The 18,566-nt window shown below is 46.0% G+C and overlaps 1 protein-coding gene across 1 annotated transcript in view; it reads right to left on the minus strand.

Moving 5' to 3' along the window:
• Positions 1-273: 273 nt before the first annotated feature.
• Positions 274-18,566, minus strand: part of LOC144938785 (enhancer of polycomb homolog 1-like) — a 41,834-nt gene continuing 23,541 nt past the window's right edge. The window contains exons 4-14 of the mRNA XM_078866645.1: positions 17,459-17,668; positions 15,621-15,769; positions 12,975-13,113; positions 10,925-11,143; positions 10,265-10,357; positions 9,535-9,833; positions 6,550-6,740; positions 5,078-5,257; positions 2,042-2,142; positions 1,598-1,808; positions 274-1,221 (exon numbers count right to left, since the gene is read on the minus strand). Coding sequence (XP_078722771.1) covers positions 740-1,221; positions 1,598-1,808; positions 2,042-2,142; positions 5,078-5,257; positions 6,550-6,740; positions 9,535-9,833; positions 10,265-10,357; positions 10,925-11,143; positions 12,975-13,113; positions 15,621-15,769; positions 17,459-17,668 — 2,274 coding nt within the window. The 3' untranslated portion in view covers positions 274-739. The remainder of the gene's footprint in view (positions 1,222-1,597; positions 1,809-2,041; positions 2,143-5,077; positions 5,258-6,549; positions 6,741-9,534; positions 9,834-10,264; positions 10,358-10,924; positions 11,144-12,974; positions 13,114-15,620; positions 15,770-17,458; positions 17,669-18,566) is intronic.

Consider the following 18,566-nt stretch of genomic DNA (forward strand, 5'->3'; position numbering starts at 1 on the left):
AAATGTACAATTGTTTTTATGCTTGAGAAATCTTTATAATCATGATCATGACGTTCCACGGCTCAAAGTTGCAGTTTGCGCTTGGGAATTTCACAAGGGTGATGAGACCGTCATCACCACCTTCCCGATTGAGGGAATCTATCCGATGACCAATCAATATGCAGCGCAATATTAAATACTCTTAATGTCATTTTCACATTGAAACAAGTGCAAATCTCAACAGTAAATGTTTAGCGTTCAAGTAACATTATGGATTTTAAATATTTTCTAACATTTTTTTTCCTTTTTGTAATTTTTATTTATTTATTTCATATCATTTTAATCTCTTAGCAGCTCCTGTAACAAAACCGGGGTAGTTGCAGGTGGTAGATCCTCCTGCAGGCATCGACAAAAACGATCTCGCACAAACATCTGTCACATTCCTTCTGTTGCCACTGGGATGTCTGACACCTTAAAAGTGGCAGTCTACTCCTCGAGTCTTACTGCAGGAGGCAGAGCCAGAAATAAATTAACTCTCGAAAGTTTGTTTTGAGTTTTAGACCATAGAGCACAAATGCCAATTTTCTTTATTGAAATAAGTTAATAAAATGGAAAATATTTTTTTTTCTTTTAACACACACATCACAGTCCATCCATAAAAATGCTGTCATGTCCTAGCATGGCGCGGCACGCACTGCTTATTGCTGATGACAAGACGCTCACGGGGTCACCAAACGAGGGGCTGGCGAGCCGCGTTCCTTCACCTGGAAGCCAGGCCGTCTACAGGCAGCGGGGCCGCCACCTTAGGTACCGGCCCACTCACGCCCAGGCCGTGCGATGGCAGCTTCAGCTGCTGCTGAGGAGGTGGAGGCGGCGGGGTTGAGGGCAGTGTCACCACCGTGCTGGGCGTTAAAGTCCTACCGCTGGCCGCGGTCTGCGACTCCGCCAAAGTCCGAGCGTTGAGCAGCAGGGGGGCACTGCCTGGCCGGGCGGGCGCGTGCGCAAGCACCACCGGCACCGCCTGGATGCCGTTGAGGTGCGGCGACTTCGCGAGGCCACCCGTAGGCACCGCGGCAGCGCAGAGCACTGGCTGGTCGTGCGCAGCGGAGGTGACGATGGTAGCGACACTGGTGACGCTGGTGGAGAGGGACGGCGGCATGGAGGGTCTCGAGAGCCGATGGCCAACCAGCTCGATCATGGTACCCACGGCGGTGCCGGATGGAACAGGTAGCTTGCACATTCCTACAAGAAAACGCGGACGCACAAAAACAAAGAACAAACGTATAGCCTTAACAGACCTTCGAGGCAAGTGCTGTTAGCAAGCACCTCAGAAAGGTCGGTACGGCACACCAGGGGGTGGGGTGGCCAGCACCACGCCCGACCGCCTTTGTCTCCTAGAGGCGATGTTTACACACCAGGTATTAATTTGAGGCCGAATTGACCTCAGCCGTACACGGTCAAACACTCAGGGGCATTTCTATAGAAAACAAAAGTGGGATTCGTTGTCCATAAAGCGTGTACATCGCTATCCTTCCTATACACTTTCCAAACCACTGTTTATTGGACAAACGCCACTTGTCTTTGAGCGAGTGAATGGAAACCTGGCGGAGAGGCTCACCTCGAGGCTGTAGGATCCCGTTGACCTGCGTGGGGGGGGGCAGGACGACGCCGCCCTCCACCTCCTTGGGGGAGCGGCCACGCACCCCCCCCACCGCAGCCACAACCGCTCGCGCCACCGCTGCCACAGGCGGGGGGGCCACAGACTCCGCACCCCCCAGCACGGCCGACACGGCGAACTGTGCGCTCTCCGAGTCCAGAGTCCGCGACGACTGTATGAAGCGGGCAGGAGTAGCAGGCAGTGGAGGAGCATTAGGATAATCATGTGGAAATCTAGTGGTACACGGTGCGGGCTCGTACGACCTCAGTGGTATAGTCTTGTGCGACGGCGGCCGTACAGGTCGTGTGCGTGTAACAGCAGTAGTTGTGTGGTCGTGCGAGTGTCGGACGGTGGCAGTGAAGGGTAGTCTGGGGGTGAGACGCGGCGGTGCGTGCCGATCCCCACCTGTGCGCTGCTACCCTGCACCGGACCTGACGTCTGCATTGCTTCCTGCTGCTGCCGCTGCAGCTGCACCAGGTGGTTGTGGTAGTGCTCCAGCGTGAAGCCTACACACACGACCGACAGTGGCAACTTGAAGGCTACTATCTACTTGGGAAACTTTATTGCAATCATTTCCAGCAATTGGCACCAGCAACATGTAAACCATAACCAACTGTGGCAAAGAAACAGAGTGAGATATCTCTTTTGTAAATCACTGCACTGTTTGCTTCACAGCGATGGGTCTAGAGCAGGGGTCCTCAAACTTTTTAAACAGGGGGCCAGTTCACTGTCCCTCAGACCGTTGGAGGGCCGGACTATAGTTAAAAAAAACTATGAACAAATTCCTATGCACACTGCATATATCTTATTTTGAAGTGAAGAAACAAAACGGGAACAAATACAATATTTAAAATGAAGAACAAGTAAAGTTAAATCAACAAACTTGCCAGTATTTCAATGGGAACTATGGGCCTGCTTTTGGCTAATGAGATGGTCAATGTCCGGTTCCATATTTGTCACTGCTAGTCGTAACAAGTGATGCAAGTGTGTACCCGTTAGTCTAGATCTGGTTGGAGATTTCAAATGTTTCATTCTGGAAAAAGTTTGTTCTCAGACATAAGCGCTGCCAAAGATGGTTGCCATTTTGAGTGCATGGTTCCCGAGATGAGGCTATGTCTCAGAGGGGAGAAATGCATAGAAATTATGAAGGCTGCTTGACTTGAATGCGTCTTTCAGAGAGTCACAATTCTGCAGTTCAGCCAGTTCCATTTGGTAAATTGTATCCACATTTTCAATGTCAATAGAAAATGGGTTACGGAAAAGCTGTATGTCCTGTTCATGGAGATGAAGCTCTTTAAATCTAAATTGGAACTCCTTTTGCAATTTTTCCAGTTTTGTTTGGGAATGCAACCAATGGTTTTTCCGCTAACAGATTTTGAGTTGTGGGGAGATGGCAGAAGTTTTCCTCCTTCACTTGTTTGATGAGGAGGCCTAATTTTACTTCAAATGCTTTGACATGTGATTGCACATCACAGATGAGCTTCCCCTTTCCTTGAAGTTGCACATTGAAACTGTTGAGTAGCTCTGTTACATTTGTCAGAAAGGCAAGGTGCCATTTCCATTCTGCATCATTGAGCTCTGGTACTTCTTTGTTTTTTGAAAACAGAAAAGCTGTAATCTGTGGAAGTAAGTCATAGAACCGTTTCAAAACTCTCCCTCGACTCAGCCAACGGACTTCTGTGTGGTACAGAACATCTTCATAGTCAACATTTAGCTCAGACAGAAATTCCTGACATTGTCTGTGGTTTAGTGCATGAGCTCTAATGAAGTTAACAGTCCCACTTCAGTGATTTACTACACAGCACTTGTTGGTGGATGAGGCAGTGTATGGCTATTGGATGAGAATGGTTATGTTTGTCCATCTCTTGGTTAATGCGAGCAATTACTCCTTTCTTAGACCCCACCATGCTAGGAGCACCATCAGTTGTCACACTGACTAGTTTAGCCCAGTTCAGCTCCAAACCATTCACAGTTTGGCAAACCTTTTCATAGATATCCTCTCCTGTAGTTGTTCCTTTGATGCTTTGCAGTGCAGCAAGCTCTTCTGTGACTTTGAAATAGTCATTCGTCCCACGAATAAAAATTAGAAGTTGTGCAGAATCACGAACATCATTTCTTTCGTCGAGTGCCAAGGAAAAATAGGAAAGTTTTTTTTGTGGAGTTTTGCAAATGCTGATGGAAATTGTCTCCCATTTCTTCAATCCTCCGTGTAATTGTAGGTCCTGAAAGACTCACTGTACTAAATAAATCGGCCTTCTCTGGACACATCTCTTTGGCAACAGAAAGAAGGCATTCTTTAACAAATTCTCCCTCAACGAATGGTCTGCCAGTGCACACTATTAGCTTGGCAACTTGAAAACTTGCTCGCAGTGATGAAATATTTAGCTGCTTCTGCTTCACAAAAGTATTTTGCTGAGTTGTTAATGTATTTTTCAGTTTTTATATTTTATCTTTTCTCACTTCTCCGACCAAACAATCATATTTATCTTTATGTTGAGTTTCATAGTGTCGACGTAAATTGTATTCTTTGAACACAGACACTATATTCTGGCATATCAGACACACAGCTCTTTCCTTGTACTGCATGAAAAAGTAATCATAAGTCCACTGTTTTTTGAATATCCTACACTCCGAGTAAATTTTTCTCTTTCTTGACATCATTGTTTCCTAGGGAGTCAAAATTGCTATTAGTAAAATACCAATATATATACAGCGCTACAAAAACAATATACCAGCAATAACTTTGCCCACACAGAGACATACAGACTGCACTGCCCATCAATGCAGTCTGATTGGGGGAACTCCGCTTTTACCCCAGGCTCACACTGGTGCGGGTGCCATTAAAAAGTTAATTACACCTGCAGTTTTGTTCACAGATCGCAGCCCAATGAGTGCTCACCAGCGCAGCCCAATTAGTGCTCACAAGCGCAGCCCAATTAGTGACCATGGGCCGGATAAATGCCCTCGGTGGGCCGCATGTGGCCCGCGGGCCGTAGTTTGAGGACCCCTGGTCTAGAGGTTGTAAATGAATGTTGATTAAATTAATCTGCCGAAATGGCTCATAGGCCAATCACGCTCATTACACCATCATGCAACTTGACACATCTTCTCACCACACCATGTCATCCAGATTCCACGCATGCTGTGACCTAATATCAGATTTTTTTCAAATGAAGAGAAATGGCTTGACATCAGACGATAGTCACTTGAGTTCTGTGACCTGGTTGGCTCTCGCCATCCCAGTTGCCCACTAGAGGGCGCTGCGATCAGATTGGTCCAGAGTTTGGGCAACCACTGCCATTGAAGGTTGCCAGCAATGGTTGCCTAAATATACTCAGGTGGATTACAGCCATTACACCACAGAAGCACAGACATCTATGGCACAGGCTGTTCTTAGTCCAGGGGGTGAGTGGCGAAGGAGCGAGCGGAGGAGGTGCGGACCTGTGCAACGAGGCGCCAAGGTGCGTGGGCAGGCAACCGCGAGCACCGTGCCGCCCTGTGGAGGCCCCGGCAGAGGCGCGGGTGGAACTCCGCCGCACGGGGAGGCCAGGGACCGAGGCCTGAAGTGGCGCCAGCGGCAAGCACGGATCGCAGCCATCAGATCCTCCGGCATCAGGCGATCTGTGACGGAGACACCGCCACAAAAAAGACGCGTGCCTATATCAGCCTTGCAGGGCGAGTGCTGTGCATCATCATCAGACGTGGTCAATTCACCGCTGGATGAAGGCTTCCCCCAAGCCACGGCCTCTCATGATCTCGCAATGTAATGATCCACTTGCACCCACACACACAAGCCGATTTGATCGATCCACCTCCTGTCTGGTGGCGGTCCTCTTGGACGCGTAACATTCCTTGGCTGCTACTACGTTACTGATTATGACTATTGTCCATCATTCCTGTGAGTGGTTACATGTTCTACTCAGGCAGACTTACTTATCTTAACAGTTTGAATTATTTCAACCTGCATATGCTTCATATTTATTTTGTTGTCGCTCATTGTAATTCTAAGCATGTATCTCCGCATGGTTCTTTGCGCACTAGGATATCTGATTGTACTGCCATTATCACTCACACACCAGCACGCGAAAATTCACACGCATACTTAGGATCATCTATCATTGTACAATGATACCTTGATATACGTATATTCTATAAACGAAGTTTTAGCATAACGAACATTGGATTTATTATCATTACTTAACACAGAAAGCTAAAAATTTCTAATAAAAAAAAACCCGAAATGAATACATTTGTAGATCTACAATACCATATAAATAATATAATTATATAAAAATAGATTTTTGAGAAGGTTTGTTTACATTAATCTCGGCCAATCATCGCACTCCCCACAACTCCAAAATCCCTTCGTCCACTGAAGCATGTAAGGAGCTATGGTGTTGGGTGGGCAATGCAACCTTATGACAGCACCAAAGACGACACTGGCAAGTGAATATATGTTACAGTACACGGTTTCTTTTGCGTCGTTTTTTTTATTGTAACACTGTACAGTATAAAATATATTATGTTCAATATAAATTATCTTTGTTGACACTATTAATGGTTAGTTAAGAAGTGTTTATAGTAAAACATAAGTTATGAAGGCTGGGAATGCATCCTCAGAGTACTAATGTCCCAAGTTATTAAATATCCGAAGTCTCAATCTGTGAATGAAGCTCCAAGAACGATCGCGATACTACTGTATTACCTGTTGACAGACTGACCAGAGAGACCCCCTGTTCAAACAGGGTGGGCGCACACAAGGGCCTTGCACAGGAAACACACAATAGCCTCACAGAGGAAGCACAGACCTTAAAAGTAAGCACACATCTCTACAAACGACAGCCACACAAGGAAAGCACCTCTAATTAGCACGGTTGACTACGTTCCGTGCAAAAGACGTTCAACATACATACCGCAGGAAGTGGGATGGAGGCTGGTGGTCGCTGGGGCCCGTCTTGCGGGCGATAATGAAGAGGCGGCAGCATGGGGGGGAGAGGAGGCTCCGTTATCGTCTCCTAGGGGGCTCCCACACCCTGGCAGGTCGTCGGGGTTCAGCTGCTGCAGCAGCTTGTCCAGCGGCGTGTGTAAGCGGTCGAGCAGCATTCTACGTAAGGTGTTAAGAGGGAAGATGAGAAGTTTAAGTTTATTTAGATTTGCTACATGGATGATCCCATTTAACCAGTTTCCGCTTATTTTATATGGGAAAAACATGTTGCATAACCATAGCAACAACAAAACAAACAAACATCAACATTGCAGAGAACGAATAAAACAGGGTCCATAAAGAATATTGCACAACGAACAAAGGAGGTGTTTAACAGTTGTCAATACAACAAATAAAAAACTGTGAAGATTTTAGAGCAAGAGGTGTCATAACAATGTTGGGTTCAGGTGCAAGTAAGCTCTGTGTGTTGAGAGATACATAAATAGGGGAAGTGAAGGGAGGAAACTAAGCTGTAAATGAGCCGCAAGGGTATTCCAGAAATGCGGAAAAGCAGTGCGGAAATACTTTCTTTGTAGGAATAGAGAGACTTCTGAGGCTACGGGAGGAAGCGAGATGAATTAAGTGGTCCTTTAGGCAATTGAGGGATTTGTTTAGGATGAAGACGGTTCAGTGGGTCTCATAAGATATCTAGGTGGGACAGATGAGTTGATGTTCAGCTTGCAACAATGGGTTCTATAGGAGTTGTCAACGGCAACACAGATAGGGGGGGGGGGGTATCATGGAACAAGACGTTTTAAGGTAGGTTTAAAGAGCTAGGCAAGAGATGGCGTCACAATAATCAAATATTGACAGGATGGTGGCTTTAACAGTATTCAGACGGAGTCGTGGTGGAATGCAGCATTTCTGTATAGGAATCCAATTTAGTTTTTTTTTTATCTTGAAAGCCATATGATTAATGTGGGTCTTGAAAGATAGTATCGAGTACAGGATAATGCCGAGAGATTTAATGTTGCAAACCTACTAAATAGGGTGCGAGTTGAGAGCCACAATGTGCATCGGTGGCAAAAATAGGTTTAGGGCAGCTGGAGCATTATATATTGGTCTTCTTAGCATGGAGGATCAGTTTTAGGGCAGTAAGTTCAGGAATTATCGAAATCCTGTTGTGCTGTTTTAACTCCTCCATAGAACTTCCAGGGTTCGATGAGGGCTATCATCAGCAAAAAGATAAATATCACATAGTGCAGATTAGCAGATGCCTTGATTGACATACGTAACAAATGGGATTGGGCCAAGCACAGATCAAAGACACTCCCTTAGTAAGGGGGGTTCTCTACTGTGAGGTGTATTGATGGAGACAATTTGAAATGGGTCAGATAAGTAATTGCAAAACCAGTGGATTAAACAATATGAAAAATGTCAGCATTTTAGCCTTTGCTACATTCCAGCGTGATCCAGTGTCAAACACTTTAGACAAATCAAGAAAAAGGTTGGGACGAGGAAGAGATTCCAGACTGTTGAGATATCAAGAGTAGAGTATAGCAGAGACTGCTATATAATTTCTTGAAAGACAGATTGCATAGGATAGAATAGGGCAGAGTTAGGGTTTGGAGAGGCTTGAGATAGGGCGGTAATCGTTAGGGTTGTCTGAAGCGCCACCTTTATCACGGGGGGATGGATTCCTCTACAAGTGAAATGTTGAATGTGGGCTATCAGTTTGGCAATGGAGTTCCCTGCAAGGCAGGCAGGCCATCCAGCACCATCACCAGCGGAAATTTTTCACGTGGAGAACAAGGTTAGGACTTCAAAATTTGAGATTAGAAGGATTTTTTAATTTTTATCAGATCAGGTCAAGAGGCAGGTGAATAGTGGTGTCACAAGGCTGGATTTCAGTATTGAAGATGTGACCTGGAGATGCAAAGTGTCAGTTAAACATATTTGTAATCGCAATTTGATCAGAAAGGCAACGGCCACCGAGCAAGAATTCATATTCTTTGGCTCTTTCGGTAAAGTCGCGTAGACAGGTTAAAATAAATAAAGCTACGCCGTTTAGATCACAACACAAGCGATCGTCAGCAGGAGGAAAAAAAGAGGGGGAAAACTGCCGAAAGCAGGCTGTTTTTAAAGGTTTAAAATGGACGTAAACCTAGGTGCATAAACGAAGTGGATTGAAACGTTGCAGTTTTTTGTTTATTTTGTATATACTTTTAACAAATCTACGTGACTTTACAAAAAGACCCAATAAAAATTAAGGACTCTTCAGGAAAAAATATCAAGCTTGTGTCAATTATAGGAATCTTACAGACGTAAGGGAGGTCAGAATTGGAGGTGTTGTGGAAAAAGGTCCGATGGTAAAATAATTTAAAAGAACATTTAAATATAATCTTACATAGAAAATTAAGCAGCTTGTATGTCAAATGCCAAAAATCATTGAGTGGTCAGATTATTTCCTAGGACACCCACTTTTGGAGCATTTCACATGAGGACATCAATGATTGATGAGTGATTAGTTTATTTTTTTTAATATTCGGACACGTCGGTGACCAGATGAACTGGGATAGAAGGAGATGGAGTAGAGGGAGCAGGAGGTGGGGGGAGAGAGAACAGGAGGTGGGGCAGTTGGGCATAGGGTCAAGTGTCAAGCAATGCCAGGCCCCATTAGAAAATCCAGCTCATCTGGCTGCATTACGTTCAAACACGGTAGACTTGAGCAAAAGACAGAACATGGCGGATACGATGACAGGTGGTGTGCGGGGACACGGGGGGGGGGGTTGCTTGATGATAGACTTTTTGCATAAACGTTATCAGATTCTAATGTAATACAATTGTTCTTTCAGCATGAGGTGAAGAACCTGTTTTCTCAAAAAACAATGTGCACCATGTGTCAAGAGATAGACTGCTGGAAGGGCGGCTGTTAAGAGGGCAGTTTCTGTCACATCAGTTTCACAGCACCCACCTTCCGCCCCGGCCCACACGCCTGCGTGCCAGCCCCACGATGCGATGAGGATGGCGCAGTGAGGCCAGGTAGTATGGCGTCTGCTGGCCAGGCCCCGCGAGCCGCGGCGGTGACATCGGGAGCCTGCTCCCCTCTACTGATGCGGACACGAAAGCCCCCACCGCCGGCGAAGCAATGGCCACACCGACGCTTGAATCGGTGCGCCGTCGAGCGCCGAGCGGGAATTCCTCGCCGTCGAAGGCTCCGCCGAATTCCCATCGCCCTGCCGAGTCGGCGTCCTTCCCTCGCAAGGGTCGCGGCTGGAGGGGGGAAACAGGTGGTAAAAGTCAAAATGGTCAATACGACAGTCCGGCTTTGCCACATAGGTTTTCAAAACCAATATTTTGATGCGTCACTATTTTTGGGTTAAGCCACTTAATGACCCAGTGGTGGACACTCCACCACTTGACACAGGCAAACAAATTAAATGTTCACGTTTGGATGCTTTCAAAGCACTTAACACACGAATTATTGTTTCAGCTTACTGCTGTCGAATGAAAAACTATTCTGACAACGAAATTTAGCAATTAGATACGACGGTTCCACATAAGATACCCACAAAATTTCGCGGAGCTTGAGAAAAGAAATTCTTTACACGCGAACTAACATGGAAGTCCAAGCTTGGAGTATGAGCGTCGGCAAAATCGTGCGCGTGCAATGACAAATGTGTTTGTCTCTGAACATCACTCACTGCAAGGTAGCTGCACCCAGCCGCACGGCGGAACACAAACACCGCGTCAGGGTCCATCTCCTCCTCCTCCCCCTCCGAGGCCGAAGCGCTCACCTAGAACGGGGGGAAAAAAAGAGAAACTATTTTGCGGATGCATTCTGGACGGCCCCCATATCCTGGCTGTGTAAGCACATGACGCAGGACAGAACGTTTACATTTGGCCGTTAGCGACGCTCACCCGAAAAAGGGATTACATGAATACTGTCCATTCACACTGGCTATCGACCAACCTGTGAATGCCATAGGACCGTTAACCACACTGGAGTGAGGATGCAGAGTATTTCATCTGGCTGCTGTTGCATCCTGCTGTTCGATCTGCAGCCAGCAACTGCTTAGCAAGAAGAAAATGGCTTATTTGATCCTAAAAGCAGTTGTCAGTCTCTGGAGGACAGGGGCCATCCACTCACTGACACTCACCCTCTCCCCTACTCATACACTCACCCACACGCTCTTTTCTCTCGGTCTCACCCACTCACGCTCTTTCACTCTCTCAGTATGTATATGTATGTTGAACTTTTTCCGCACTGTACGTAGCCAACCGTGCTATTCATAATCCACTCATCCACTGACTCGTCCACTTTTGCGCCACTCTCTTGCTTGCTCACTCACCCCCTCACTCACCGTGGGTGGCGCCTCGTCCTCCGAGCTGGGGAAGTCATATTGGTTTGCATCCCGCACGGGGCAGGAAGGGGGGGCTGTCCCAAGACCTCGCGGGGAGCCGCGGGGCCCGACGGGCGTCCCCCCACCCACGCTCAGCGTCTTGTATTTCCTTTTCTCGTACTTCCGCTTGGGCCGTGGCCCATCAGCAAGTGGCCTCTTCCCGACCAGATCAGAGTGCAGCTGTGGCACAAACCCACATATGCATAAATGAATGGGGACAGCAGAGATTGAAAGAGACGAGCTACCCCTATGTAAACGCTGAAGGCAGTGCGTCCCAGTTTGTGCAACCCGAGCTCGAAGGTGCATTAGTGACAAAATGGTATTAAAGTCATTGCCCTGCAACTAAGGATCGGGGGCCATCATAGCGGCTCAGGAGATGTTGACTGCTGCGTTATAAAAGGGTCCACGCAATGCGCGGGGGAGCAGCGGTTCAATGGTAGCGGCAGTTGTCGCCTGCATTTGTGGCCTCTGACATTGCTCTGTTCTGGAGGTCATCTGCCCTAGGTGAGTTGCTCTGGAAGAAATATAATATTTAACCTTGATTCAGAGTTCATTTATGTTTGTATTCCTCATTTCAATGTTTTTTTTAACTCTGATATCTAAAAGAAGACAGTAGAACCTCTGAGATCGAATGCCCCAGAACTCGAACAATTCGGTGATCGAACAAAATTCGACCATTTTTTGCCCCGGACATCGAACAAAAATTCGGAGGTCGAACAACTGGAAAGGACCTGTTTGGGCCGAGTAGCCAGGGCGACCAAGACAAAGGAAAACGACCCAGTTTACGCGTAGCTCTCGCCCAGTGCAGACCCGCACAACATCTTGATCAGTTTTTAGCAAAAAGTCCATGAAGTGAATCACAGTTAGTGCTATAAAAAAGGCAAAGAAAAGAAAGAACCCCAGAAGGGCAGTTACCCAACGTTTTTATGGAGGGGGACTACCCTTCCAAGCAACACTGACACCTCCTCCTCCCCTCCTCACCACCTTCCACTCAAGCAATCCACTCTCCTTACTAGAGGTAAAGTGAAGTTCAATGTTAATTTATTCTATTAATTATAACTGTGTTTCTTGTTTTTTGTATGCTTTTTTGTACTGTACTGTATTTTTATATTGTAAACTTTGTGTAAAAATGGCCCATAATAGGAGCATCCTTGGGTGGGGAACCAATTAATGCTATTTCCATTCATTCTTATGGGGAAAATTGATTCGGTGTTCGAACACGGTTTTGGAACGAATTAAGTTCGATCTCCGAGGTACCACTGTATAGCAATTTTTATTCTACCACATAAGGCCCACTGAGCTATATAGCTCTTTTTCATAAGCGACCTGGCCACAAATGATCACTGAAGTGGCTCATTGTGTGGAAATAACAGCACAAAGACAATGCACTATCAGAGTAATGAGAGCTTGGGGTCAGCAGCTACATCATGGGACCTCCTTTGCAAGTATGAAAATATAAGAATAGGTTTTCCCCTTTTTTCTGGTAACTAAACAGGTGTTAAGATGTTAAAACACCAAACTTAAACCTTTTGCAAGGAATCATATCTGCATTAACCACATATACTTGTGGCAAAATGCAAACAAAAAACATGCTCTGACAGTATATGCATTGTATGTGTGGTTAATGCAGACATGATTCCTTGCAAAAGGTTTAAGTTTGGTGTTTAATTATCTTAACACCTGTTTTGTTTCCAGAAAAAAGGGGAAAACCTATTCTTATATTTTGATACTGGCAAAGGAGGACCCATGGATCCATTTACTTAATTAACGTATTTAATTTTATTTTTGTTTTGTCATATTTATAACACAGGTCAGGCTTGCAACTCATGCTAATCTGGTCTCGAGTGCTTACCTGGTTATAAACGCTTCATGGATATATCCACAAATGTTTTCTTTAAGCATTCAACTCACCACGTCCACATACCCATGTGCATGTGCATCCGGCCAGTGTGACTCACATCCATGAAGGGGCAGTGGGATGGGGGTGGAGTGTGTGAGGGGAGGCACTCACCCGGTTGTTGAGGAGCTCAGTGTGCCGGTACTGGCTGCCGTTGTAGAGCAGCATGGGCCCAGTGTACACGGGTTTGGCTGCTGGCGTCTGGGCCAGCAGTTCGCCCAGAATGGCGCCGTCGTAATCGCCGGCCGTGTTCCTGCATCACGGACATCGCCGTCACGCATATGCCGCACATTCGTGCGTTTGTGTGCAGCCTGATGGAAACACCGTGAAATAGCAAGGTGTTGTGATTGTGAATTACATCCCAGGTCTTCAATGTGGCCAAGTGGCTCGCAGGTCAAAGGCACCGAGCCAGCACCGCTGAAATCCCTAAATTGTTATTTGATGGTCTCAGTGCAGCCGCCAATGACAAAAAACTACGTCATTTAATGAGTTCCTACACTTAAATTTGGCTTCTTTTATCCTCTGGGAGTGAAAAAAACAGTTTGAACATCACGTGAGGGATATTACTCTCAGTGGTCTTCTTCCTCTTTAATATGGCTGATGTAGATGCAGAGCCACAACCACTATTTCACTAGTAGATTTCAGCAGGCAGCTCTGATATCCACTTCTAGTCTATGTAGGCTACAAGGGAAATATTTTTCTGTGCCGCGGTCTTTTTGATTTACCAACCAAAATGGGATTGTGTTGGCTAAATTTTAGGTAAATCCTGAACAGTGTGATGTCCTCCCCACCCCCACGCGTGCAGTTACTACTAAAGTGTCAGTAGAGACTATAGTCAGTAGATACTACTGTAGACTTGGTAGATACTACTGTAGAGTTGGTAGATACTACTGTAGTCAGTAGATACTACTGTAGCGTCAGTAGTTACGACTGTAGAGTCAGTAGATACTACTGTAGTGTCAGTAGATACTATTGTAGTGTCAGTATATACTACTGTAGAGTCTGTAGATACTACTGTAGCGTCAGTAGTTACGACTGTAGAGTCAGTAGATACTACTGTAAAGTCAGTAGATACTACTGTAGAGTCAGTAGATACTACTGTAGAGTCAGTAGATACGACTGTAGCGTCAGTAGTTACGACTGTAGCGTCAGTAGTTACGACTGTAGAGTCAGTAGATACTACTGTAAAGTCAGTAGATACTACTGTAGAGTCAGTAGATACTACTGTAGAGTCAGTAGATACGACTGTAGCGTCAGTAGTTACGACTGTAGCGTCAGTAGTTACGACTGTAGCGTCAGTAGTTACGACTGTAGAGTCAGTAGATACTACTGTAGAGTCAGTAGATACTACTGTAGAGTCAGTAGATACTACTGTAGAGTCAGTAGATACTACTGTAGCATCAGTAGTTACGACTGTAGAGTCAGTAGATACTACTGTAAAGTCAGTAGATACTACTGTAGAGTCACTAGACACTACTGTAGTCGGTAGATACTACTATAGTCAGTAGATACTACTGTAGAGCCAGTAAATACTACTGTAGAGTTAGTAGATACTACTGTAGAGTCAGTATATACTACTGTAGAGTCTGTAGATACTACTGTAGAGTCAGCAGATACTACTGTAGAGTCAGTATTTACTACTGTAGAGCCAGTAGATACTACTGTAGAGTCAGTCGATACTACTGTAGAGTCTGTAGATACAACTGTAGAGTCTGTTGATACTACTGTGGAGTCAGTAGATACTACTGTAGAGTCAGTAGATACTACTGTAGTGTCAGTAGATACTACTGTAGTGTCAGTAGATACTACTGTAGAGTCAGTAGATACTACTGTAGAGTCAGTAGATACTACTGTAGAGTCAGTAGATACTACTGTAGTGTCAGTAGATACTACTGTAGAGTCAGTAGATACTACTGTAGAGTCAGTCGATACTACTGTAGAGTCTGTAGATACAACTGTAGAGTCTGTTGATACTACTGTGGAGTCAGTAGATACTACTGTAGAGTCAGTAGATACTACTGTAGAGTCAGGAGATACTGCTTCAGAGTCAGTGAAAACTGCTGTAGAGTTAGTAGTTGCTACTGTAGAGTCTGTAGATACTACTGCAGATTCGGTATCTAACTACTGTAGACTCTGTAGATACTATTGACTATTGTATGTAGGGTGTGGAGATATACATGCCTACAAAATAAAAATTAGCTGGAGGGGGTAAAAAGATTTGTGGGAGGGGGGGGGGTCGACAATTTTTGAAAACCTTTTAGATCAACATTTTACCCTCCACTTTCTATTACTTTTTGATTCAGGACTACTGCAAGCTTCTTATAATTTTGTTGACGGACAAATGGACAAACGGAATGCCGGGCTTTCACAATAGCTTAGTATTTGTGTATGTATATGTTATGTTTTTAAGAGAAGACAAGTTTTGAAATATATATTTTCCCCCGGGCAAAGCCAGGTACTTCCTGCTAGTTTTTGATAAAATTCTCCTGCTTGCACACCTTACTATATATAATTGCAATCAGTTTTACTTAGGAGCCTCATTTCTAACACTTGTAGAGTGGAGTAGACACATGATTAGTAGTCACAGCCATAGCAATGAGAGTTATTACTGAACGTAGTGTGCTGGGCACAAATCTATTTTCCGGTTGAAATTAATTAAACCCTGCGTGTACACATGGAAAAACTAACAAGCAGCCTGCTCCACTGCAAGGTGTGCTAGTGAGATAAACTCCAAGCGAGGAGCTTACGACGTGGACCCACCTCTTTTCAACGATGTCCAGGGTAAGATGGAGCAACTCGCGCTTATTGCGCTCGCGTCGCCGGATCATCTCCAAGATGGTGATGGCACGGCTCAGGTCTCGCCGCAGCTTTAGCATCTTCTCATATGACGCCTCATCATTCTTACGGTTCTGCGGGGGGAAAACACAAGCCCGCACGAAGATCGCTCAACCGCACACTCGCCAACCCCATCGATTTAGGTGGCAGCCTGCCAGTTGGACAGAGAACGTAGCCATCCACTGTGAGTTGATTGAAATTCCAACACTCAACATTACACCACAACAGCTAAAAGTTTTAGACACATTACTGCTAGACATTTCTGTGTGTGCAGCAAACTGGTCGACGTTCTTGTACCATGCAATTACCGGTCCTACAAAACAAACAACTTTATCGAGCTTAGTCTGTGTGTGTATGGTAACGAGTACATGTCTGTATGCGTGTGTGCACCTGGTCAAGGCTTATTAAGGCAACAACAGCCCAAGGCTCTGGGCTGTTCTTTGTGCATGCTTTTGGATTCCCTGACTATGCTCACAAATATTAAGGGCTACAAGATGGAGGGCAGGCCTGGGTAAAGGTATGTGGCCAGGAGTCGGAGCCATTCCCTGTTCACCTTGGGGTGCGACAGGGATATTTCTCTGGCTCCCACATTATTTAACATCATCTTTGCACAAGTAGTCTGAAAAGCTTTCCATGGCTGTACCGGAGGAATTTCCATCTGGTACAGATACAACGGGAGGCTGATCGATATCCAGGTGCGGTCGAGGGATGGCTCTCTATTGGTCAACAATGTTACGTATCCTGATGATCTGGTTATTTCTGCTCACTTAGAGGAGGAGTTTGAGGCACTGATGGTGAAGCTGGAGTGTGCCACGAAGAGGTGGGGTCTTACCATCAGCCTGGGTATTTTGTGCCATCAAACACTCCACCCCCTCAACTCTCCATTGGTGATTGAGCAATTGGAGACGGTGGAGGCTTTTTCCAAACCTGGACAGTGTGCTTATGACCAGCTCCGGTTTGATGGTAGAGGTTTCACGCCGAATCAGTTAGGCAGCATTATCTTTTCATCGGCTGCATAATGCTGTGTGGAAGCTAACTGGTCTGTCGCTCCACACCACTTCGGGTCTTCTCGGCCACAGCCAAGCCCTCCCTTCTCTATGCATGTGAAACGTGGACCCCTCTCATGAAACACCTGTGCCGGTTAGAAACATTCAGGCTGGCATGTCTACGATCAATCCTGGGTTTAACCAGGCTGGATTTTGTGAGGAGCTCACAAATCCTTGAAAGGTCTGGACACATTCCCATTAAAGAGTTCCTCCGGCAGGCAAGGCTGCATTGGCTGGGTCATGTAGCCCGTATGCCCAGCCACTGCATGCCCAAGTAGCTTCTGTTTGGCTGGATAGAGGGGGCTAAATGGGTACGGCACAGGCTGGAGAAGAGATGGACTGATGGAGTACAGGAGGATGTGTAGCTGATTAGGAGGCTCATGAAAGACGCTACTGGGCAGTTGGAGGCAGGCACCCTCTGAGAACAGTGGAGGGCAAAGGAGCGATGCTCGCAACAAGTGGAATGCTAGGCAGCTAAAACGTAGCAAGTTGGCACAGTAGGGGCACACGTAGTGCATCTGCCAGTCATTTGCCAGTAAACATATGGCACCTGGATCTGTTCATAAATCTCCTGCTATTAAGCCTCCCAACACTTCACGGGGCCTCAAGGCACACTTAGCCTGGCACAAGGGCCGTGGTGACATCACCGTCACTTAGTGAACAGCGGTTGTTGTGCATTTATATTCGCGTATGTGCGGTGGTCGCCCTAGTGCTCACCTTTCTCGTTTGCATCTTCTCTGTGCGTCGGCGGAAGGCGATGTAGGGGTTGTTTGAGGAGGATCCGCCATCACGCCGCTCCTGTTTTATGGTCGGGATGAGAGAGTCGGCGGAGCTCTTCCTCCTCTTCTTCAGCCAGTATTCAAACACCTCCCGGATGAGGCTGTCCTCCCCGGGAAGCAGCAGCTGAGCCTCAGGGAGTGTGAGGAGCTGGTGCAAGAAACCAAGGAGGAGGAATGAGAGAGGAAGAGGAGCAGCATCAAAGAACAACCCAAGGTTTTTCAAATTACTGAATGCAATAAGTGCTGTCTAGTCAATTCAAAGTTCGTTAGAAAAGGTTTGGACGCAAAATGTATGCAAGCTTTTCAAAAAGATTATTCATCCATTATGTTAACAAACATCTCTCGGCCATGGATGTTATTTGACCATACTGCACTACAGTCAACGTGGGTTAGTGAAGGGGCAAGGACTGGTGAACATATCCCTCGCCACTGATGTTGGGTAAACAAGCAGAGTAATAATGTTTAGACAAGAGTAATGAGAAGCAGTGGCCACTGGGTGTCGCTATTTCTCCAGATGAAGCCAATACGTTTGTTCATGGCACTGTTGCTTTGTATGACCCAGGAATGGTCACCGACAAAATACGAAACCATTGAAAAATGAGGATTCACAATGGAGATGCGTATCAGTTTCAATTGCTTCTGTGTTCCAATACACATTTTTCTCATCTCGCGATGAAAATCTATCTATAACAACAAGCTCCAGGAATTTTATAGAAAAAAAATATTACAGGCATCAGGCTTAAAGAGTGCAATTTGAAGTGAGACCCATTTGTTTGCAAAACGAGCAAGACATTCGTCCCATGGCAGCAGGGGGTGCACTGTGGGCCGCAGCTGTTAACCAGCTGTGTTGTGCTCCAAGAACCACGTGTTTCTGGTGGTTGCGGGAGGGTGCCTCGTGGTGGCATTGAAATGGGTGGCTTGCGGGGAGTGTAAAGGTTTGGGCGCGGCGCTGCTAACCCGGCGGACCAGAGTTCGATTCCCGCTTATTGGTAACAGTCACAATTATCTGAACAGATCCTGGGCCTCCTCTAGATCGACTCAGCCTT

This window comes from Lampetra fluviatilis, chromosome 2, assembly GCF_964198595.1.
Source record: "Lampetra fluviatilis chromosome 2, kcLamFluv1.1, whole genome shotgun sequence".
Classification (NCBI taxonomy): Eukaryota; Metazoa; Chordata; class Hyperoartia; order Petromyzontiformes; family Petromyzontidae; genus Lampetra; species Lampetra fluviatilis.